This window comes from Aspergillus saccharolyticus, assembly GCF_003184585.1.
Source record: "Aspergillus saccharolyticus JOP 1030-1 unplaced genomic scaffold BP01scaffold_4, whole genome shotgun sequence".
NCBI classification, from domain to species: domain Eukaryota; kingdom Fungi; phylum Ascomycota; class Eurotiomycetes; order Eurotiales; family Aspergillaceae; genus Aspergillus; species Aspergillus saccharolyticus.
The window spans coordinates 972,005-993,275 of NW_020290614.1; the positions used below are offsets into that span (position 1 = coordinate 972,005).

The 21,271-nt window shown below is 49.3% G+C and overlaps 8 protein-coding genes across 8 annotated transcripts; 4 read left to right on the plus strand and 4 right to left on the minus strand.

Annotated features, from left to right (window-relative positions):
• Positions 1-311: 311 nt before the first annotated feature.
• BP01DRAFT_379819 (uncharacterized protein) lies at positions 312-739 on the plus strand (the record flags this gene model as incomplete). The annotated part of the gene is made up of 3 exons (XM_025577177.1): positions 312-450; positions 587-661; positions 714-739. The coding sequence occupies 3 exons, from the start codon at positions 312-314 to the stop codon at positions 737-739; spliced, it is 240 nt and encodes a 79-aa protein (XP_025434621.1).
• Positions 740-788: 49 nt separating this feature from the next.
• BP01DRAFT_334231 (sulfite oxidase) lies at positions 789-2,797 on the minus strand. Its single transcript, XM_025573155.1, has 2 exons — positions 2,489-2,797; positions 789-2,429 (listed from the first exon to the last, which is right to left on the minus strand). Exons 1-2 carry the CDS (start codon positions 2,707-2,709, stop codon positions 956-958), a joined length of 1,695 nt encoding a protein of 564 aa, XP_025434622.1. The 5' UTR covers positions 2,710-2,797; the 3' UTR covers positions 789-955.
• A 1,158-nt stretch (positions 2,798-3,955) lies between these two features.
• On the minus strand, positions 3,956-5,734 carry BP01DRAFT_152719 (polysaccharide lyase family 1 protein). Its single transcript, XM_025570642.1, has 5 exons — positions 5,278-5,734; positions 5,065-5,211; positions 4,782-5,004; positions 4,449-4,682; positions 3,956-4,360 (listed from the first exon to the last, which is right to left on the minus strand). The coding sequence occupies exons 1-5, from the start codon at positions 5,475-5,477 to the stop codon at positions 4,022-4,024; spliced, it is 1,143 nt and encodes a 380-aa protein (XP_025434623.1). The 5' UTR covers positions 5,478-5,734; the 3' UTR covers positions 3,956-4,021.
• Positions 5,735-7,581: 1,847 nt separating this feature from the next.
• BP01DRAFT_363108 (uncharacterized protein) lies at positions 7,582-9,710 on the minus strand (the record flags this gene model as incomplete). Its single annotated transcript, XM_025576253.1, has 5 exons — positions 7,582-8,087; positions 8,351-8,429; positions 8,729-9,043; positions 9,184-9,260; positions 9,380-9,710. 5 exons carry the CDS (start codon positions 9,708-9,710, stop codon positions 7,582-7,584), a joined length of 1,308 nt encoding a protein of 435 aa, XP_025434624.1.
• A 1,575-nt stretch (positions 9,711-11,285) lies between these two features.
• Positions 11,286-11,893, plus strand: BP01DRAFT_371565 (GFA family protein; the record flags this gene model as incomplete). The annotated part of the gene is made up of 4 exons (XM_025576673.1): positions 11,286-11,337; positions 11,392-11,438; positions 11,498-11,561; positions 11,616-11,893. The coding sequence occupies 4 exons, from the start codon at positions 11,286-11,288 to the stop codon at positions 11,891-11,893; spliced, it is 441 nt and encodes a 146-aa protein (XP_025434625.1).
• Positions 11,894-12,621: 728 nt separating this feature from the next.
• On the plus strand, positions 12,622-14,033 carry BP01DRAFT_413725 (zinc-dependent alcohol dehydrogenase family protein). Its single transcript, XM_025579015.1, has 4 exons — positions 12,622-12,823; positions 12,880-13,269; positions 13,346-13,789; positions 13,859-14,033. Exons 1-4 carry the CDS (start codon positions 12,662-12,664, stop codon positions 13,901-13,903), a joined length of 1,041 nt encoding a protein of 346 aa, XP_025434626.1. The 5' UTR covers positions 12,622-12,661; the 3' UTR covers positions 13,904-14,033.
• A 2,906-nt stretch (positions 14,034-16,939) lies between these two features.
• BP01DRAFT_406185 (uncharacterized protein) lies at positions 16,940-17,843 on the minus strand (the record flags this gene model as incomplete). The annotated part of the gene is made up of 2 exons (XM_025578760.1): positions 16,940-17,728; positions 17,814-17,843. 2 exons carry the CDS (start codon positions 17,841-17,843, stop codon positions 17,123-17,125), a joined length of 636 nt encoding a protein of 211 aa, XP_025434627.1. The 3' UTR covers positions 16,940-17,122.
• Positions 17,844-19,314: 1,471 nt separating this feature from the next.
• Positions 19,315-19,880, plus strand: BP01DRAFT_389234 (uncharacterized protein; the record flags this gene model as incomplete). Its single annotated transcript, XM_025577900.1, has 2 exons — positions 19,315-19,394; positions 19,522-19,880. The coding sequence occupies exons 1-2, from the start codon at positions 19,355-19,357 to the stop codon at positions 19,878-19,880; spliced, it is 399 nt and encodes a 132-aa protein (XP_025434628.1). The 5' UTR covers positions 19,315-19,354.
• Between the last annotated feature and the right edge of the window lie 1,391 nt (positions 19,881-21,271).

The window sequence follows — 21,271 nt, forward strand, 5'->3', positions numbered from 1 at the left end:
AAGGGTGAAAGCCTTGGAAAGGTCCGAATCAAGCACTAGTATTGGGTCGGCCCGACTGCGCTAATGTAGATTGCCAGCCCTAGCCCCACGCATCGATTGTGTGATGTAAGATACTAGGGCCTTACTTCTCCAACGGGCTACATCTAGACAACTGCAACGTATGACTACCTCGGTTAGCTATAGGTGACACGTCGTCTATGTCTACACACCGTCATACGCATGAAGCTTGGTCTTGCCTGTTGCGTGAGGACAGTGGAAATGATGGCAGGGTGAAAACCATCAACGACAAAGCCATGCTTTCAAAAGAAAGAATGGCTCTGGGGACACAGCGGGTCGGACGTGTAACTTACTTCTTGACGCAGAGTATCACAAGTCAGCTAAGCCAGCGTCATAGCTCGATCCTTTTGCACGCGAAGAGAGGAGAGGCTGCCAATGTGTGGCCGTCTGGTGGTAAGTAATGTTTGACTTTCCGACTGTGGGACCTTGAATGAAGATAAACAATCTTCTGCCTGAAGAGATGGCGCAAAATTTTGTTCACAGCCTGACTTGTTGCCTGCGTGGCATCTCGAGTCCTGACATCGTGCAGAATTGTCCGGGAACAATGTGGAAACACCCGAGAGGGTCAGTCCGGCGTACAGCAGTAGTATGGGCTGGGAGAATGGTAAGATCATCACTGACTCTCTCCAGAGCCAGGACTAACGCGTGTGATGCAGGTGCTCAAACCGATATCCTTGTCTGAGTGGCTAAAGAATTGTGGTATGGCTACAACGGGATGGTGCAGTCGAAGCCGTATACCTTAGCATTCTAGACGCAGCAGTATTGAACTCTTCTTTCATTGATGCTATAACGTTCGTTTACCTTCTCAGGTTCGTCAAAATAACCAACTTCCTACGGACGGACAGTTCGCGCAATGCTCAGGAAAGACTGAAACTGTGGCCACAGTCCTATCCTGTCATCAATCATCGACATCACGGGGATGAGCCTTCCAGTACGCGTGCAACTCCTCATCGCTCAGCCCTGACACCACCTCATATTTGGTGATGGGAGCAAGTGGGATGCCCATTTCCTCGAATTGAGCCAGGCGCTTTCGGGTCTGCTCACGAGTCTTATTGACGGAATACACCTTGACCCGATGCGCTGAGCTCGTGACATGGAGACCCCAGTTCCACGTCTGTCGGATGCCAATCGGCTCGGTATTCAGCGCATTATCCCAGGTGCGAACGACCAGTTCGATCCACCCTTCTGCATCGCAGGGGATCTCAGTCTCCCAGGTCCGCCAGGTCCATTTGCCCTTTTTGGACAGATTCTCCTCCTTGACAGCATACCAATTGAAGCCTCCATCCGCCGAGAGCTCCACTCGCTCGGGCCACCGGCCTCCCCCACTGTACGCCCAGCCTTTGCATTTGATGGATCCATTGTGAATGATGACCTGGTTCTGCCAAGGGGTCATGATCGCCGAGCTGACCGGCATCTCCTGGATCTGGATGCCATCGATCGGACGCAGGTTGTACTTGCCGATCTGCTGGTTCCAGTACAGATACTCCCGACTCTGCACGGGAGCCAGCGAGGGCGTTGGGATGGCTTTGATCCTGTAGAGCCACTTGACACTTCGCGCCCCAATGTACCCGAACACCACCACGCGCAGCGGATACCCGTGGATCTTGGGGAGTGGCTCTCCGTTCATCTCCCACGCGAGCATGACCTCGTTGGCCTTGACCTTGGACCACGGCACGCTGACCACGTAGTTCATCGCATGCAGGTCCTTGATGTAGGTTTCAGCCCCGTACAGCTCGAGATGCTTGGCCCCGTCGACCAGCCCCCCGCCGTCCTTGATGAGCTTCTTCATGCTGATCCCGACATATCGAGCGGTCCCAATCGCCCCTTCCGCCCACGGGGCCTGCGGAACCTCGTCGCCCTGCCCACTGTAGAGGTTGATCTGCTCGATCCGTCGCGTCCCCGAGCACTGCATGGTAACCGTCTTCTCCATGCGCGGGAATCGACTCTCGTCCATCAGCTCATCCAGCGTGTACGTCTTCGGATTCCGGACCAACCCGTCGAGCTGCAGCTCGTACTGATCCTTGTCGATCAGCGGAATCCCGCCGTGGTTGCGCACAAAGTGCAAGGGGTTCGGGGTGATAGGCTGCGCGGTCGTCAGCCGCTTCGGGGGCTCGCCGTTGTAGGGAAACTGCAGCAGATGCAGCATATCCGGATGCTTCTCCTGCAGCACGATGCGCCACGAGTCATCGGCGGCCCTCGTCAGCTCGCCTCCGATGGCGGCATGCCAGGCTTTGAAGTCGTCGCCCGACAAGACCGGGTTGGTTCCCGGGATGGGTCCGAATTGATAGTCGGGAGAGCTGGGGAAGGTCTGCGAGGTCAGGATCTTGTGCGCCTTGGCTTTCTTATCCGGGTAGTTCTCCCATTCGACATATCTAGCGATGACATATGAGCTGCAGGGTCGAGGAGACTGAGTAGAAGAACCACGACATACCCAACCCAGCCTGCCCGCTCCCGGGCAAACAATTCGTCCCGGTCTCCAATCGCTTCTATCGCGGCTCGATCCTGCGTGATCGGGGCGGGGTCGCTGGGGTACCGGTGGACGGTCTCTTCGCCACTTTGGTCGAGGATGGGCAGTTTGTGGCCGGCCATCCCCTGTTCGATCAACCATTCATCGGGACGATTCTTCGTGTCTAATTTCTCTGTAACCTCCATTGCGAAGCACGGTTGCTCTTGCAAACCCGCTAGTAGGGCTTGTTTTGCTTAGTTGTATGGCGGGGAGAGAGTGAGTGGGTGTGGGCTGTGCTGGCGGCGAAAAGGTCGCGAGGGGGTTGCCCCGTCAAGTTATCTCTTTTATCTCCCTTATCAAGGAGGGGCCAGTCGACCCATCATGTTGGGCAATGGTGTCTGTCCAATGAATGAATGTGTCTGTTGCAAGCATGGGTGGCTGTCACTTCGGGATAGGGCGGAGTCAATTACTCTTGACACCTCGTATCCCCTCCCCGGTTGCTCAGATGCCCACCACGTCATGAGTTGCGCAGTGGTTACATCAACAAAGCAAGAAATAACTTAACTTAGTTCTCCCGCCAATCACCTCGAGTGGAGTACTTTCTCACCAGGTTGTATACTGCGTTAGTGTGTAGCTGGGGACCTTGGAATGAGATCAGCCATAGAATACTTGTTTCTCGAATGCAAAGTTGTGGGAGTCAAGGAAGCTCCACTGGACTTGGCACGACTTCGTCCGGGAATGCGAATCTGACCTGGTTTACAGCGATCTGTAACATGCAGCGTCAAGATTGAGCTGGCCAAGTTGTTCTATTTGGCCAGTGCCAGGCAGCCAGGAAAGGGTTTCATCCAAGGGGTGATGCGACCGTGCCTGATCGTATGCCTGAGGCATCCACTCATCAACTGCCACAGGTAGTTGTCTTCCGTCATCAAACTAGGTATTGAGTGTTGTTCTTCAATCTGCCCGGATCATGAAGACGCACCAATTTTCAGGCAAGACTCGGAACTTGGACATACACCCTGTCTATTCCGCTGAGGTTCCGCTGCTAAGATATATCGTATTTACGGGGCAAGTAAGTCGTAGATTCCATCACCTCCCAAAAGAGGTATGAAACCCGCGAGACTGCACCAGCCACCTGGCATGTCTGAGTCAGACAGGGTCTACCTGCACAAGAACCACAGTTATGCGAATATGTCTTTACTATGTTGGAACGGAGTCTCGATCTGCATCACTCCACGCGATGATCGCGATCTACCAGTGCAACTTTACTCGGACTGCAGGTACACATCCACAAAGAATTTTGCTGGAACAGCGAGCTGGAGATCTAAGAAACAATCAGAAATAACTGCTGGGGCTAGCCTAGCATCGAAGGAGAGTACTGTAGCATGAAGATACACGAAGAATGAGTCTGCCACTGGAAATCCTCATGCGACATGCCACCCTATACAGATCCTGAGGTCCCAACAGGGTCCCAAGGAGACGACCGTCTTATTCCCAGTTTCATCATTGCGAGACGACGTCTTAGACGTGGCCAACACCGGCGTTGGCCATGGTCCAGCTGGCGATGTTGGTGGGGGCACGAGCAGCGGCAATGTTCTTGCCCTTGAACTTGCTCAGGATGCTGGTGTCGGAGCCGCTCATCGTGCCGGAGCTACCGAAAGCGTTGAGCTGGCAGCTGCGGCCCAGGTAGGCCTGGCACTGCTTGTTGGTGTTGGCATCGGGCGAGCTGAAGAGAGCGCCCGACATGGGGGACTCCACGGGGGCGTCGACGTTCTGGAAGACGTTGCCCTCCGCAAGGACGTAACCGCCCTGGCCAATCTCAAAAGCGTGGCCCTGGATGTTGTGGAAGAGGTTGTTGACCTGTCAATTTCGTTAGTGGGGGTTTTGGGTTTTGATGTTGCGACTGTCTAGCCGGGACTAGCCCAGAATGGGGGTAAGGGCGGCTTACAGCGTGCAAGAGGGTGTTGCTCTGAACCTTGGGCATGCGACCGGACAAGTAGTAGAAGTAGTTGCCCTGGAGAGTGACCATGTCGTTGGAGCCATCGAGGTAGATGCCCCAGTAGTGGTGGCCGTTGCAGGTGGCGGAGTAATCGGAGCGGCCGTCGATCAGGTTATAGGAGATGGTGACACGGTTGTCGGCCTGGGTACCCAGGACAATGTGCTGACGAGAGATACGGGCAGTCTGCAACATGACTTAGAGGAGATAGCCATGGGGTGGGGGAAACTTGATGTGGAATTGCACGGGGAGGAAGATGGGAAGGGAACAACATCATAGACATACGGTAACATGGTCAATCCAGACCAGATCGGCGTTATTCAAGGTAATGGCGTCTCCACCCCAGACGTACTTGGGGTTGATATCGGTGATGGCAATGTTCTGGATGATGATATTCTTGGCGCCGCTGACCATGCGAATACCCTTGCCCTTAATCCCTCCAGCAGAGCCCTTACCAACGAGCGATTTGTTGCTGTTCACGGTGATCCCGAGAACACCAGCCTTATCACTGCAAGTCCAGTTAGCACCTCATGCCTCCCAGGTCATGGAAGGGGTTTGGTAGACTCACTAGGTGATGGAAGAAACCTTGGGAGCCTTAGGCTCGTAGTTGTTGCACCAGTTATCCTTGTTGATGGCCTGCTGGCACGTGGAGCCCGTCCCCCAGGGGCTGCAGCCGCTGGTGGTCTCCGTACCCTCAGTGCCGGTGAAATCAAAGCTATATGCGGTCGGGTTGTCAGCAATCTAGCCTGTCGGTCCCACCACTCCGAAATCAATCACGTACATCTTGTCCAGGACGATGACACGGGGCTGGCTGTCACCCAAGTAAGAGACCAGCTCATCATTGGTCTTGGGATACACTTCCGCAGCCGAGCCTCCTCCGGTCACTCCCTTGGCGAAACCCTGAGCGGCACCGACGACGCCAGCATTAACCGAGTTCGCTAGAACAGCCGCAGCAGCGGCGAAGAGAGTTGTGTACTTCATGATCAACAGAGCAAAAGAGTGTGGGGAGAAAGAAAGAATGAATGGGGATGAAAGAAAAGAGAATGATGGTTTTGATGGTTGGATTAAGCACGACAAACTAATATCTTATATAGGAACCTTGGGTATGGTGGTGGAATGGGCACGACTACCCCTGTCGGCACCCGAGACAGGTTTGCCTCATTGATCAAGGAAACGGAGAGTATGCGCCGAAGTTTGGACCCGTTCGCCCATTGCAGCAGAGTAGAACCGGAGGTCCATCTGCTATCGGACATGCTCCACCCCGAGCAGATTCGGTCTTCTTGGCAATCATCCCCACAGGCCAATTGTCAGCTCAGGAACAGGAGGCTGCACCCAATCCACCGGCTGGGAGCCCTTCTGAAAACCCGTCTCCTTGGCAGGAGCAGCTATAGTAGGCTATAGTAAAGCTAGCATGGAGGCTAATGGATCCGTCAAATGAGGCTGTTTCTCTGCTCCGCCTGCAATTTCACGACTCCCCGATAGTAACAAGTCCAGTTTAGGTCCATGAAGAAGAGAAGACTATTGAAAGCTTACTACTGAGAGTTGAAGGAAAATAATAAGCTTGAAATGCAAAGTTGTCCTTCGATTTGAGCTGCGCTGGAGAGCACTGAGGCTGGATAATGAACGCGAGTCCTGGCCAGAGGAGGAGAGGGTAGTAGGGAATAGGTTTACTGCGGGAAAAAGACCCTGACACGCTCGGACCCAAACTGCTGTTCCGCCGCTGCCGAACCCCGCTCAACGGTCACGTGAAGCATCTAGACCTAATTGCGGCTCACGTGAGATGAAATGCTGCACTTGCCAAGCCAACTGTGTCTCACCTCAATATCTGCTAAAAACCTTGGTAGGATCACCACCGTTTAATGAAATAGAGTGCTGGCCCCGGAAAGTTAGAGGACTAAGAGTACTAAATCGGGATGGTTAAGACAGTTCAGCCCCAGCGAAGATTCTGCTGGGTTCCTGTTGGCGGCTAAAAGGCGCGTGAATCTTGAGTGCCGATGCAGCCAAGCGATCCTGTCATAGAATACTCCTGTGCCAATTTGGCAGCTCCGCCACCTGAGGGCTAGTGGGGCATACCTCGAGTCATGATGGCTAATTATCCCGAGGTTTGCACTAAGTTCCAGACACATGTACTATGCATTTCTTCACTATTGCACCTATGTCCACCTGAGACATAGCCTCGATGTGAGTGGCGCCAAAGTCATCATATCAAAATTATGAGACAATCAGTCTCATCTATCTCCAAGCTAATTACCGAAATAATAGAAAAATATACTCCGTAGTAGAGAGAGAACACCACCGCTTCTTGGAGTGTAGGATCGCAGGTGGTGGTTTACTCTCAAATTGCAATACGCAAATTATGCTTGCCGTGCTCAGTGAACGACGTTTATGAATGACCTATGTTTGGATCATGGCAAAAGTTTCAGCAGCCACTGATTTAATATCTTCCCGAGACCAATTTGCCAACACATATGCTCTCAAATGTGGATTGTAGAAGTTTAACAGTTTCCAGGGCTGTATGAGGCACGTGAGGACTGAACACGCTTGAACTCACTTTCTTAGGTTGTTTAATGATCAAGTGGCCGATAAAGGTGATATGTACTACGGGACTGGGGCTGATTCGCAGGAGGCGCCCGGCCTCATGTCATAGACGAACGACTGTCATATTCTGGCAGGATTGATGATATAACAATGAAGGATAGTGTGATAGTTTCCAAGACCAAACAAAGCATGTAGCCAGTTTTATCATTCACCGCAACCTTCAGAAATGGAAGTAGGAGAGAAGTGAAGGAGGTGAGATTAAGAACCGAGACATACGTGAAACCTTCTTCGGTGTAGTTCCGAATGAGTAGGCACAACACTTGGAAGCGATTGTCACCCATAGAAGCCACCCTTCGGAGTCAAGCTGACTACTTGAATTGTTCCAGACGCTCTAATTGAGACTTTGTCTGACCAGGGAATATATTTTTTAGCGTTCTTTTATATGTATACTAGACGAATTGCAAGATGCATAGGCTGGGGAGGTAAAATGCCGTCATCGATTTACTTAAGTATGTGACTGGACGCGAGCCATACGCAACCGAGATCATCAATAAGAAGGATACTTCCGGCAGAAGCAAAGACAATCACGAGAATGGATGATGCGTGTCGGGTCATCCTCCTCGCCCTCGGCCCAGAAGATAATGTTCTCCATCCTCATCAGCAAGCCGAGCGTCAACCGGTGCAGCTGCTCCTCGTACCACTTGATAAAGGCGTGATAGACTGACAGCACCTCTTCATGATCGGGCCCGACGGTCCACATCATCCGATTTTTCCTTGCCCCCCAGGGCCCCCGGGCTGGCTTTTCGCCGGGCGCGAGCAGTTCCGCATTGAGGGTCCAGTTGTCAAGCTTTTCGGTCAGCACCACAGTATGGTCTTCAGTAGGGGTGTCGAGGATCCGCCGGGTGATCTCGTCGGCCTGTGCTTGATCTCCAATCGCTGGACGAGCAGGTCTGCGGAATGCGTGCCAATAGAGGACGACGCTCACGAGGATTTTGGTCTGCTTTGCAGCTTCCATTTTGTTGTCTCGTACTGTTGGGTCTGATGATTCGCGTGCTGTATAGTGTTGCATGGAGCCTTAAATAGAGAGGCGGGATTGGTTATTACAACAAAGAACCTAAATTAGACTGAGGGGCGGCTTGGAGACCTGAAATAAAGAAGAAAAGAGCCGTTTCGATACCCTTTTATACCTATACAAAGATAGTAGATTGAGTCAACACAGTCACTGATAACAAAAGACAAGGAGTAGAGGAAGGACGTAAGAATCCCCTTAGGACAGAGAGGTCTAAGGTAGAGTCTCATACAAGTCCGAAACTCACCACCACCGTGAACTTGGCGGATAATCACTGTCGGCATTCGCAGGTTTGTTTTTGAATGCGCTTGGTCGTGAATGCATGTCTGTGACTGGCATTGAGTGTAAATACGATCTATGCAGAAGGCTTCCCACACAGCTGCCACAGAGGCCATCTACGATGATCTAACCACGAACGCTTCACATAGTAGACATTAAAAATCCCCCAACACGGCCCCATGTTCCATCTGTAACCTCCTCTTCTCGTCAAGGGTCAAATCACTTTTCGCGCGACCAATTCTAACAAACAAGGCAACCAACACCAGCGCCAGCCCCGACAAGCCAACTTGAAACCAAAAAACAGCCTAATAGCTGTCATTAAACTCAGATGGTCCTCCGTGTATACCTGGATGAGGTCCGCAAATGCCAGCATGACGGCAATCCCCATGTGCAGGGTGCAGTTGATGAGGGCTCCCGCGAGCCCTTGGCGCTCTCCCGGCATGTTGGTTTTGATGAAGATGTTGGTCACGTCGAAGCTGATATCGATGCCGATAGTGCCGCAGATCATGGCCGGGAATACGAACGCCCAGTAGTTGCACCCCGGGGGATCACCGCGAAGAGGAGATTTGAGCCGAGGGAGCCCAGCCCCGAGATTATTGTGAGTAATGTTCCGTTGAGTGATGCAGAATGAAACCCCCGGTTGCGGAGATGATGAGACCGCCTACGGCCATGGGAGTCGTCCAGGCTACCACTTGTAGTGGGGATGCACCCATGATACTTTGCATGCTATTCCACTGGGAGTAAGTCCTTTGTATGAGAGTTGGGCTGTGTGCGGAGATTTTGTGCTTGGTGAGAACTCACTAAAGTGCTGCATAGAGCAGAAAGATCCCCAGGCTGCCGTACATCTGCAGTAGGCAAATCACCAGCGGCTTCATATACTTCACGAAGAACAGATCTCCGGGTAGCAAAGGGTTATCAACCACCCAGCCTTCCACGTAGACGAACACTCCTAAGATGATGGCGCCTAGTATCAGACAAACGAGGATTTAGGGCGTACGCCACTGCTGCGGGGCGTGGGCGCTGTCCGCGATCGCGAAGACAAACAACACAGTCCCCGGAACAAGCAGCATACATCCTACCCAGTTCATGGAGGCTTTTGATGACGCTCGCGTGGTGGAATAGTCTTTTGGTATCGAGACAAACGATGAAAGAGCTGTGATAGCGGAAAGAATCGAGCCAATATAGAAGTACCAGCGCCAATTCAGATATTCGCCGGCTATACCACTGAAGAAAATTCCGCCAAAGAAACCCAGCGCTGCGCAGGCTCCGTAGACACTGAATACAATGTTCTTGCGAGGTTCAGGACGGTAGACCTTTCCGAGAATCATGATGCTGGACGGCAGAAAGGAAGCCAGGCCCAATCCTTGAAGGCCACGACATACGAACAACATCATCCAGTTAGTGGAGCAACCGGCCATGAGAGGTGTGACCGTAAGCCACACTATCCTTGAGATATACAACACCCCTATTAGGTAAGCAAAAGGGATTTGCAGCCAAACAGTTCACTTATACACTTCTACCCGGGGATCCAGTACGGAAGTCAAAGCACCCGGTCCCGAGAAAATATTTGTTGATTCTATAGAAAACTTCGGTCTTAGGGAGGCGGGGCTGATTCTTCTTTTGTGCCTCCAATAATATTCTATATTTGTATAGAATCTTTGAGTCTCTACCTACTAGTATGCTCCAAGGCTTTCAAGAGAATTCACTCTGGCATAATCGAAAACTTGGCGGATTACCTACTATGATTCTTCTTTAATCATTTATTAATAACAGGTATTACACACGCTCTATGTTAGGCCACAGAGATTAGACTTTCCTGACCACAACTTAATAAAAAAGCACCACCAGAATCTATGTTAGTTGAATAATATTTATTTAGTAATACGGCCAGTATGCAGGACAATAAAATAACAGAAATCATAAATGAGCTTGAAAAATTCTAAAAGCGACGCAACCCTGACAAGCACGGAACCCCGGCCACTGGAAGATCACAAATCAAGAGAAAGAGGCTATTGACCCATTCAATAAATGCTAAGCAGGGAGCAGAGAATCTTTAGGAAAGCAACTAGCAGGATATAATAGGAGGCCAACTGTAATAGATATAGACTAAGTAAATTGATAGTGATTTTCGATGACTAAGGTGTCGTTCACCGAGGTTATCAAGGATGGTAGTAAGAACTCTGACGAGGGGTGGAAGTTGGGAAGTGATAATGGTAATATGATAAAGCAGCCTGTCACGATTAGCTGTTTCAGATATAAAGGTATTATTTTCCAGTAACAAGGAAGGTCGGAGCAACTGTTACAGCCAACGAGGTGTACTATTCGCTATCTGGAGGCAATGCTCCGCGTTGATTGGTGAGACTATAGATACAGAAAGAATGATGATGAATCTGTCGGCTTATTTTTCCCCACCACTAAGGCGTTACTAGTCGCGAACTTTGCTTTGTGTTGAAGCTAAAGGTGGCAACTGGTAGGTACTGCTTCTTACGTGAAAGCAAATGGTGGATGCATCTGGGAAGTCACTGTTAAATCACCGGAAGAGAGTCGATTGCGTCAACGTATCGGCATTATATTTGTTCAATCGCCAAACTAAAACCACTGCTGAAGTATCAGAATCTGACTGGGCAAATCAAGCCGTGTTCCTAATTGACCTCAGCTTGAATGTTTCCGAGACTCTAATATTGATCTATGGCGGCGTTTGAAAATCAATCACCGAAAGCACCAGAGGGCCAATCTGAGGTCCATTGGGTCAAGAATGCGCGGTTGCAGCACTTCCAACTGGCTATAAAAGTCTTGTCCCTGTGATTCAGATTTCCTGCAATCAAACTCCATTCTTAACTCTTGTCTTTCTTGCAATTCAACAAGTCCTTTGAAAAGAGCTGCCACACTTCTTTACCTTGAAGATGGTTCTCAATGGAAGCTGTATGTGTGGTAAGGTCAAGTACCAGGCCGATGGTAAGGATGTCAAATGAATTACAATCTATGAAGATTAGCTAACCCGGCGTATAGCTGATCCTGCAGTCAAGGCAATGTGTCACTGCCAAAACTGCCAAAAGGTAAACCAACCGAGCGCCTCACCAGTGAAACCGGAGCTAATAGGTGATCATGGCAACAGTTCAGCGGATCTGCGTTTACTACCAACTTCATTTTACCACGATCAGCCTTTAAGCTCCTAAGCGGTAAGTTCACCTTTTCTGAACAGTTTCACCTGTGATATGTGTCCACTAATGCAGAAAAACTGGGAATCTTGGGGGCACCGAAGCATGGCGAGTATACTGCCGATTCATGGTTCACGTACCGAGCTTATTTCTGTGGAGACTGCGGGTCGTCTCTTTACGGCGAGCCTGACTCGATGCCCCAGATGATGTCTATCAAGGCTGGTACACTGAATAATGGAGCAGCACAGTTGACTGAAGGAAAAATTGATGCCGAAGCCTTTGTCAAGAGACGTGTGGCTTACTTGAAGCCAATTGACGGCGCAACTCAGGTCGAGGGTATGATTCAGCTGTGAACTAGTCAAAAAAGCTAGGCTATCCATAGTCTATTACAAATTGAATGCTTGGGGCTCGATGTAACAGATCCGTGCATACAATTTCTTTCAACCATTAGCTTTCAACGCAATGAACAATTCCAGGGCCTCTGAATGCGTTAGCGTAACTATATGATCTTTACAGAGACGTAATCACTTCATGATGAAAAAGATTACTAAAGCAAGGACTTGATATAATTGAGCTCGAGATTTATGTACAAAGCAAGAATACGATAAAACCCACATCAGGCTGAGCAGAACGCCCATGATGCCATTATAGGAAACCTGCTCGAAACAGTTGAAGGAGCAGCTTCCCTTTCCCGTAGACTCAGGATGCTCTTTGTCAATCAGCGTACTATGAGAGTCGGAATTCCAATTAGAACACCTCAGTAAGATTAAAGGATTAGTCAGTCTCGTTCAATCCATTTTCTCTTGCGGCATCTACTCCGGAGTATGGTTTTCGAAACTGCTCAGCTCATGGCTGTGCGGGGATGCGGCCTTTGAAGTCCAGAATTTCGGCCTTTGATGTTCCCCGCCCCACCTAGTCCAGATGATGATTAACCATCTCATCCGGTGTTTGATCCAAACAGTAAAAGTGGCAAGAGTGAAAGCAACAAACCTAAGTCTTGAGAGGATGATTTACTAAGCTGCCTACGAAGAGCATAAATATGGGAAGAAGTCCTCTACAAATCGCACCACTTTCTGCTACTGACAATTGAAAATTATTATCATTGCTTTACCTTTCTAAAAATGGCCTCCGCCACGATGAAACAATGGACCATTGATCATCCCGATAAGGACATGGAAGGTTTGCGCCTAGAAGAAGTGTCATTACCTTCAGTATCCGATTACGACGTGCTAGTGAAGTTCGAGGCAGCAGCCCTCAACTATCGTGATGCGGCTATCGCCAAGGTAAGGGCCTCTATCTTTAACACCCAGTTGCAAGATGGCTGACTTAGACTTCAAAGGGAACGTTTCCCTTCGCACACAAGTATCCAATCGTCCCAGTTTCCGATGGTGCTGGTGTGGTCATAGAAGTTGGATCGCGAGTGAGAGAATTTTCCCAAGGCGACAGAGTTATCACCGTCTTCAACCAAGGGCACCAGTATGGTGACATCGATCCTTATGCAGCATCAACCGGGGTTGGTGGAACCATCGATGGTTGTTTTCGCCAGTTCGGCGTTTACAGCGAATCCGGATTGGTTAAATCTCCGAAGAACTTGACTGCCCTGGAGAGTAGTACGCTACCCGGCGCTGCGCTTACCAGCTGGAATGCACTGTATGGTCTCAGGCCCATCAAGGCAGGGCAATGGGTTCTAGTTCAGGGAACAGGGGGGGTTGCTATTTCCGGGCTCCAGGTATGATTGCTACTTCCCGCTCATCATTCGGGACTACCATTTACAAGGAACTCTTGAATCTAATATCTCGTCATAGTTAGCAAAGGCTGCCGGAGCAACGGTTATCGCGACGACTTCGTCAGAAGAAAAGGCTACGAAATTGCGCGCATCTGGGGCTGATCATGTTATTAACTACCGAGACCAGCCGAATTGGGGTGAAGTTGCCCGCCGTCTAACACCTGGTCAAGCTGGGATCGACTACATTCTAGATATTGGAGGTACCAATACACTCGACCAGAGCCTCAAATGCATCAAGATGGAGGGGATCATCAACCTGATCGGGTTTCTGGGCGGCAGCGACCAGTCTCAGCCGGGATTCTTGGATGCTCTGAGTCACATTTGCACTGTTAGAGGCCTTTATGTTGGCAGTCGTGCGATGCTAAAGGACATGGTTCAAGCATTCGAAGCAAACAACATCCGCCCTGTCCTCGATTCGAAAGTCTTCACGCTTGAACAGGGAAAAGAGGCCCTGGAATACTTGGTGAGCTTCATTTTCCCCAAAGGCTAGAACAGCCCAAGATTTCTAGTATGCCCACTTACCATGATATAGGCCGCTCAGAAGCATTTTAGTAAAGTTGTGGTAAAGATTGACTGAAGAGTAGGATTATAGTAGGAGGGATGTCTTCAGACTCGAGGTTTCTAAAACCTCTCTGTATTATATACTTGGTTCGGTCCTTTACGAACGTCGTTTGTCGCCACCATTATTGATTTTACCACCTTGATCGCTCCTCTACCGCTTCCTCTTGAGAAATGATCTGAGAGTGTTCAATTCTAGTAAGATGGGCCCGGTGCCCAATACCTTAGTGTTTGCATGAGGCTCGGTTGGCCTTATTGGCAAAAATTCTGCCAGGTAGTATTGAAGTGCGTTTTTGCCACTTTGTATCCACTAACGATCGTACACGACCTCACTGAGTAGTAAATGTTATCGGAAACAGACACTACAAGTCAATGATACGACCCTGTCTCTGCGCTAAAGGCAGCTACGGAGAGATGATGTCGGAGGGTGGGTCACTTAAGTACATATAACTCATCATGGTGTAAGATCATGTGATCATACTGGCAACGTCCACTTCTAGTGCCGACAAATCTCCCAGCTGAGCATCAATCCAACAAGATCAAGTTATAAAGCTTACTATCATCTCCTTTCACTAATGCCACAATCAAGATACCACCGACACCGAAACTATAAGATCATCCTTGGGGCCGGTGAAAACGGCTTGTCTTGCATGGTACTGTCCAAATTTGCGCGCAATTCCAAAAAACTGCTGTATTGACAACCTGTCAGCCGAGCTTCCAAGACTCGATGCGATGGGTGTAAGCCTTGCGCTAGCCTGAGTTAATAGTCAACCCGCCTATCTTTAGCGCTACTAATCAATATGTTGATAATTTGCAGTGTCGCCAAAGAGAGAGGGCGTGCAATTACCGGGCGAGCCGCGCGGGGGCGCCCGCAAGGGCGTTCGGTATGAAATGTTCAAGGCTAACAGTCGTGGCTTCGAGGATGAATCTCGGTTGAGACATCAAGTGGATTACTCAAATACCACGGATCAGCTAGTGTCCGACCATGCCTCTCACAGCAATGCCTCGGTCCCTGATGACGCTGCTACTTTGACCACTATCGGGCAACTCATGACCCTAGCGAGTCGTCAGGCACAGAATCCCAACCACTCTCCCAGCTTGGTCTCCGCCACAAATCACATCCTCTGCAACTCAACCTGGCCGGATGCGACTCAGGTTGAGTATCCCTCGGACAGACCGCAACAATTGTTGACTCAGACGTTGCGAGCCTATTGAAGTGAGGCAGATATATACGCAACAGGAGTGATTTCTAGAGGATACAGGCTGTAGCTAACTTCTTCCGTCGTGGAACGGGTAGGATAGACTGAACGCGTACTATGTTTTCATACATCCATGTTTTTCCCTTTTGCCCGCCTCACCAGGACCAGTTTATCAGGATCGACCAGAAAACTTGTATGTTCACGCTGACCAGCTTACATGAAGGAGAACCTACCACTGTGGCCATCGTCACCGCTGAGTCTGGCATTGAGCTCAATTCTGGTGCTCATTCCTCCACCTGGAGACTCAGCGCCTGAGTCAACTCCATGGAGGCGTGCTTTTTCTGATGCCTTCGCAGACCATGCATTGAAGAGTATTGATAGTGATATTGAGAACCTGAAGCCAGCATTCGCACCGGGCTGTTCGGGACCCATTGGAGAAAGGGATAAGCGAGCGCCTTTCCATAAAGACGTGCAAGTTTATCTGGAGTCTATTCTGGCACTTGTTACACTAAGTGTAGTTGAATATTGTAGTTATGGAAATATTGGAAAATGCGTGTACGGATAAACCATACTGTTACCACTGTAATTGACATGTCGCTCCATGATCTCGGCCAGGAAAATATGGATGTCGGCGAGTCACATAGGCGTGCGTGGTGGATAACGGTGGGCATCTTATAGTTTAGGTTCTGAATTTTTATCTAATTCGCACTAGATGTATATGGCATATCTTTCCTCCATCTTGAGTCTTTCGGTGAGAATTTCTTTTTTTTTCACTTTTGTTTTCTCTCTTTTTCCTTTTGCTCTCTCTTTCTTCTCTTGCTACCAGATGTCAAAAAAAACTCATAGAAAATTTATCACTGATATCTAAGCACTTCAGCAACCTATTATCACAATAGATGATCCACGAATCAGCACCCCTTACCCTGAAATCCATATGACGGTCGAGGTAAATCAAGCCTACTCCCAGTGAGCCGGTAGCGAGCGTTAACTTTTAGCAGCCTTGGCCTTTGGTTCTGAGAGCGCTAAATGCGCTTTTTATGGTTTACGACAAGCTGAAGCCAATCGTAGTGGGTTCTGCAGTCTTTTTGTCTCCACCTACTGTTGAAAACTGGCAGACACTCGATTCCTACGTGGATTCAATAATCGTGGCCTTGGACCGCCCGCTTATTGACGGCGACCAATGGGGAGCCGAGACAGTCGTGGCGAAAGGCATGTGGGCTATAGCGCGGATTTTAAGTCATACGTAGTCACCCTACCTGCCCCTGCCTTGTTCAGGGTGATGAATTGACTCCTATAGTGCCCGAATCAGATTACATCGCGTCAAGGCTCTCTTGAACGCGCCGATATTGTGGCAGCGGTATTGCGGCCTTTCATCGATAAACAGAGATTCCTCGACACTGCATCACTCCATTGCTCAAACAGCTGATTGGGCTGCTCGTCTCCCATTCGATGAAGAAGATTCATCAATCAAATGCTTCAGGGCCTCGCTCACTGTGGCCCGAGCTTTTTTCCGCTTTCCTCTTCCTATATCAGGCACAGCCGCTTCGGATCCTCTCGCTGAGGCCATGATCGACCACACCACACCTGGGAATGCACGCTCTCGTTTGTGGTCTAAATCGTGCTCCATAGTCCTCCCGTATTTTGCCTGCTGTGCAATGCAGAGTTGTTACGCTCTGCTCATGGTGCTCTACAAGCTTTGAGCAGCATAAGCAACTGATCGACTTTCGAAGTGCTATCACCTTTTACATCATCCCTCCCCGGGAACGGAGGTTCAAGATTTTGAAAGGCTAGAGGAAGAAATACGACACGCCTTGCAGTGTTTAAGTACTTCACTGCAATGCTCACTGTTTGAGGCGGTAAATGGTATGGGAGACGAGATTGACAGCGCATTGAGAGCTGCATTTCTACATTGATATGGTCATATCCAATGCACTAGTTCTATTCCCCAGTAAACGCACGAATAACCCAGCACTGAACCTGACATTTTGCCTGAATCACCTTGACCCATTTTTCAGCGATTTCTTCCCCAACAACCTCGTCTATAGCTTGGTGTAACTTTCCTTGCTACCATTTGTGATGGTGTACACTGGCCCCCATCTTTGGCCAGTGGACTCGCCAGCGCCGCTCGGTGTGAACTCTTCCCAAAGTACCTCTCCTCTCATGAAGGACAATACGACGCGCCGGGTATCTCGGACAGCCTCTAAGTAATCCTCACGGTGTATTACAGGAACTAGGTCACCAGCTGGGTCAAAGAAGAAGAGATCTGTCACGGCATGGACCGATTTCCCGTAGGTAATTGGCCAACCTGGAAATGGGCATGTGGCCCGGAAGTCGTCAACATAGATCTTGTTTTCCTTTTGGGAATCGTGATAATAATCCAGCGCAATGTTCAGACCCGGAATGCGGAAAAGAATATCGGCCATAATTGCACAAAACGGTGCCAAGGCTTCGACTGTTGGCTCCGCGGAAAACCGGACGCCGTACACCTTGGCCAGGTCTAATACCGGCAACAATAGTCTTGGCAGCTGGGGATCCTGCTCAAAAAGCCTGTTGCAGTGCAGAAGCTTCGTCAATATGCCGGTCGCCATTTCGAGCGGTAGTGGCTGGCCATTGGGCGGAGTCAGGATCTCTTCAGAAAAGACAATCTAGTCGCACAGGGAATGTTAGTTCACTCATGATATGTTCAAGAGTAATGAAATTAGTGAAAGCAGGATTCTCCTTATTCCTTACCTCGTCTGCACAAGAGTCTATATATGACATCACTATATTTAAGTTTCTAAAAAAATTAAAGATTTTTGAAAATTTAAGAAATGGAAATTATAACGTTCTTGTTTTTATTATCTTATAGAACAAAGATTATTAAATTTAAATAAGAATTTGTACAGTCTATATATAAAATCCCTATGTTTAGGTCTTAAGAAAAGTTTCTTAAGAAACATAAAAAATATTAAAGAAAATAAGTGTTATGGGACCAAGGCCCTGATATAGAGCTCAGCTTCAGGCACCAGTTGGAACCTGAGGCCTCGCACACTATACACTAAACTAGCACTAGCTTAGCACACACACCCAAAAGAATTTCGCACGAACTGATGAAATAGCTCTTCAGCTATTTCTTCTTGTTCAAAGGCACGTTTCGATCAGCACGATCCATCCGTCCCGTAACAGTGCTTATCGAGGCCAAGTACTGTGTTCAACATCGATGGAGATCAGAATGCCTTTTCCAGACTGCGACTTCTCCTCGGTCGTGATTCTACCGTGTGAATTACAATCATAAGATGGCTACCAGCGATGTCAAGCCTGTAGATGGAATAGAGTGTAAAAAAGTTGTTTAAGCAGTGTGATGTAGATATTATGTATTGAGTATAGTGAAATCCAACTCGCTAACTTATAGTCTAAAGTGGAGACGGAGTCGGTAAACGAAGTCTTGGCGCCATGAAACCTTCGAAACGGATGTATGGATGATATCGAAATGTGGTATATGTCGGCACAAAGTCTGTCGTGATGGGAATGAGATGATTTTGCCAAATTCAAGCGAATCGTGTTGAAATCGTGAAGTTCGTTATGTCTCGACCTTTTGCATTGATGCATTGGTAGAAGTGTAATGAGGTCTATGGTCGTAACTGGCAGTTCGGCATTAGTCTCGGAACAACAACTGGCGCAATTCTATAGTATACTCACAATTATGGGTGGCCTTGTCCAGCGTATCGGCCCGGTGGAAAATTATATTCATCGTCCCAGTGTTCTTTTGCAGCCAGTCCAACCTTCCATAGCTCCCAATGACTGCGTAACCGGGACTTGAGGCTGGGCTTTGTGGATACTACTTGGTGTAATGAATCCAGGAGTTTGATGTCTAGTGATGATCTAGCACGCATTTTGAACAATTTCATTGACCAAGTGTGAGACAGAGAACAAGCAGAGAAGAATGAGCTTTAGATTTCTACACTTACCCCAGAGACCAGGTGGCCTATCTTATATATTCGACACCGCAAGTCAGATATTTTCATAGATAGTAAGCATCGGTTTTCTCTCGGCGACGGCAATATCTCGGCTAACCGGAGATGGCTCGGGGTTGGCTTTTTTTTGCCGCGCATCAGCCCGGCTCTTCCCGTACTTCGGCTCGATCTCATGAAGCAATTGGACCCTGAAGGCAGCCTCAGCGAAGCTAATTGCCGGAATCCTGGCGTGCTATATCTTCTTCGCGAGTTTTCTCCGAGGAAATGTCAAAAACTCGATACTGCGGTCCATGCTTGACCATAGTTAGATGAAACGAGATGACTCCACGTGCATGTAGCGAGATGAGCTTGGGCCCGAGTACGCAGCCCTAGAGTACCGATGACGACGACCTGCAAATGACAGCCTGCTCTCCTCGAATGAGCTCAAACCAACATGTTCACGCTGCACGTGTACCCTAGACTCGAGGCTAAAAACTGAGCTAAAGAATTCCGCCACGTGCGGCTGAAGAGTTTCCCACACCCCTCGCTACGCCCGGGACTTCTTTCTTTTGAACGGGAGTCGAGAGGGTTGGTTCATATATCCACCAACATCTATCCTCATACAGGAACAACCCTACTTGGAAGCACCGTCGATATCATCAGTGGCACGCTGGGCCAGGCATTTGGCGGTGCAGGGGGCTATATCGCCGGCTCGAGCAGCCTCGTCGATTATATCTGCAGTGTGGCACCCGGCTTGATTTTGACTACTGCTTTTCCTCCGATTGAGTATCAGCGAGCCAGTGCCGCAGATCGCGTTCTTCTGCAGATCCACACCCGTGTGCTGAAGGCCAAGCTCCGGGCATAGGGGTTTCCGGTTATCTCGACCCTTTCCCATTGGCTTCAGACCTGCTGTTGCAGAAACACAAGATCTATGTTCAGTCTATCAACTACCCTACAGTTGAACGTGGGATGGAGAGACTACGCATCACACCTACTCCTGGATATACTGAGGAATTACAGCTGGATCTGCACAAAGCATTAGACAGGGTGTGGAAGGAGCTGAAATTGTCTCAACTCCGGGACCTACCTGCACAGGATCTATTCACTAAAGTTGAGGTGCCTATTGGGACGGAGGCGCAATTGGTATCTTATGGAAAGAAGCGATATCTTGCTTCTTCTGCTTAGGGACTATGTTCAGGTAACCTAAGTTATCGGTGAAATATTAGATAATCCGTACCACTCATCCGCACAGACGAGTCGTCACAAACTACCTAGGAATTCATACCCTACCACAAGCTGATTGGGAAGGTGATTTCAAGCTTTGCGGGGCTCCACGCATGACAGCGATGTTGATTCACGCTAGTTGTGCCGCAGAGACCGAGGGATAAGTAGCGGTTTACGCACCATCGGCTGGGTGGTACCTCTTTCCTCGCTTCATGTATCCGTCAGGCTATACGGGCTGCTACAGTTTGTACCTTGGTAACCTTTCTTGCGTCTACTGGAGAAGAAATTGTCACCAGCAAAACACGCGAGTTCGTGCTTGATATCTCAAATTCAGGCATAACCATGGAAGTTTGAAATCGGAATATAGATAATATTTCTCATCGCAAAGATATGGTCCTGTGCTTGCTAGCATGAGAATAAACAGTGCAGTCACCCTCTTTGGGCGCAGTGATGGCTCCTGGCTATCTGAACGCCAGATTCCTTCAAGAAGACCTTTCCACCATGCGCTGATTGAAGGCCGCAGAACGCCGCCATGCGAGCGTCGGAAGGAGCCCCTGGAACTCTCGAAGATGAGAAGCACCTTTTTAATCAACCAGTTCGTCTAAGGACTCCTGCTGTATTATATTGTGTAAGTCCTGCTACGCTGCTTTCAGGACCAAAGACAATCAACAGAGTCTGTCATTGACCCGCAAACAGCTCGCAGCGGAGGCCTCCGGGGTCGTCAACCAATTTCCACGTTCCCGACATACTTCGGCCCAACTCACGAAAGAGAGGCCAGTTGCGCAGCGATCCAGATCGATGTGCAGGCTGTCAAGGCTCTCAATGTACCTGGTTTTGGTGCACATTGTGCGCTGGGGATACCCACATATGCGATCCTACTAGTTTCGCGTGCCGCTGAGAGGACAGTTCACACTCATAATCTAGGCTGAGCAAATTCAGCTTCGACGGAGGAGAGAATTCAGATGCGGGAATACCTTCATTCACGAGTGTCAAGGGTACCGGGGTGTTGCATTGAGGTGTTATTCTCGTATC

Excerpts from the sequence above, each read along its gene's own strand:
- BP01DRAFT_413725 (XM_025579015.1), top strand. The coding sequence starts at position 12,662 with ATGGCCTCCGCCACGATGAAACAATGGACCATTGATCATCCCGATAAG. Across the intron at positions 13,270-13,345 it reads TTGCTATTTCCGGGCTCCAG|TTAGCAAAGGCTGCCGGAGC; the intron begins GTATGATTGCTA and ends ATCTCGTCATAG. Across the intron at positions 13,790-13,858 it reads AAGAGGCCCTGGAATACTTG|GCCGCTCAGAAGCATTTTAG; the intron begins GTGAGCTTCATT and ends ACCATGATATAG.
- BP01DRAFT_152719 (XM_025570642.1), bottom strand. The coding sequence starts at position 5,477 with ATGAAGTACACAACTCTCTTCGCCGCTGCTGCGGCTGTTCTAGCGAAC. Across the intron at positions 5,005-5,064 it reads AAGGTTTCTTCCATCACCTA|TGATAAGGCTGGTGTTCTCG; the intron begins GTGAGTCTACCA and ends CTGGACTTGCAG. Across the intron at positions 4,683-4,781 it reads TCTGGATTGACCATGTTACC|ACTGCCCGTATCTCTCGTCA; the intron begins GTATGTCTATGA and ends GTCATGTTGCAG.
- BP01DRAFT_334231 (XM_025573155.1), bottom strand. The coding sequence starts at position 2,709 with ATGGAGGTTACAGAGAAATTAGACACGAAGAATCGTCCCGATGAATGG. Across the intron at positions 2,430-2,488 it reads GAGCGGGCAGGCTGGGTTGG|ATATGTCGAATGGGAGAACT; the intron begins GTATGTCGTGGT and ends TGTCATCGCTAG.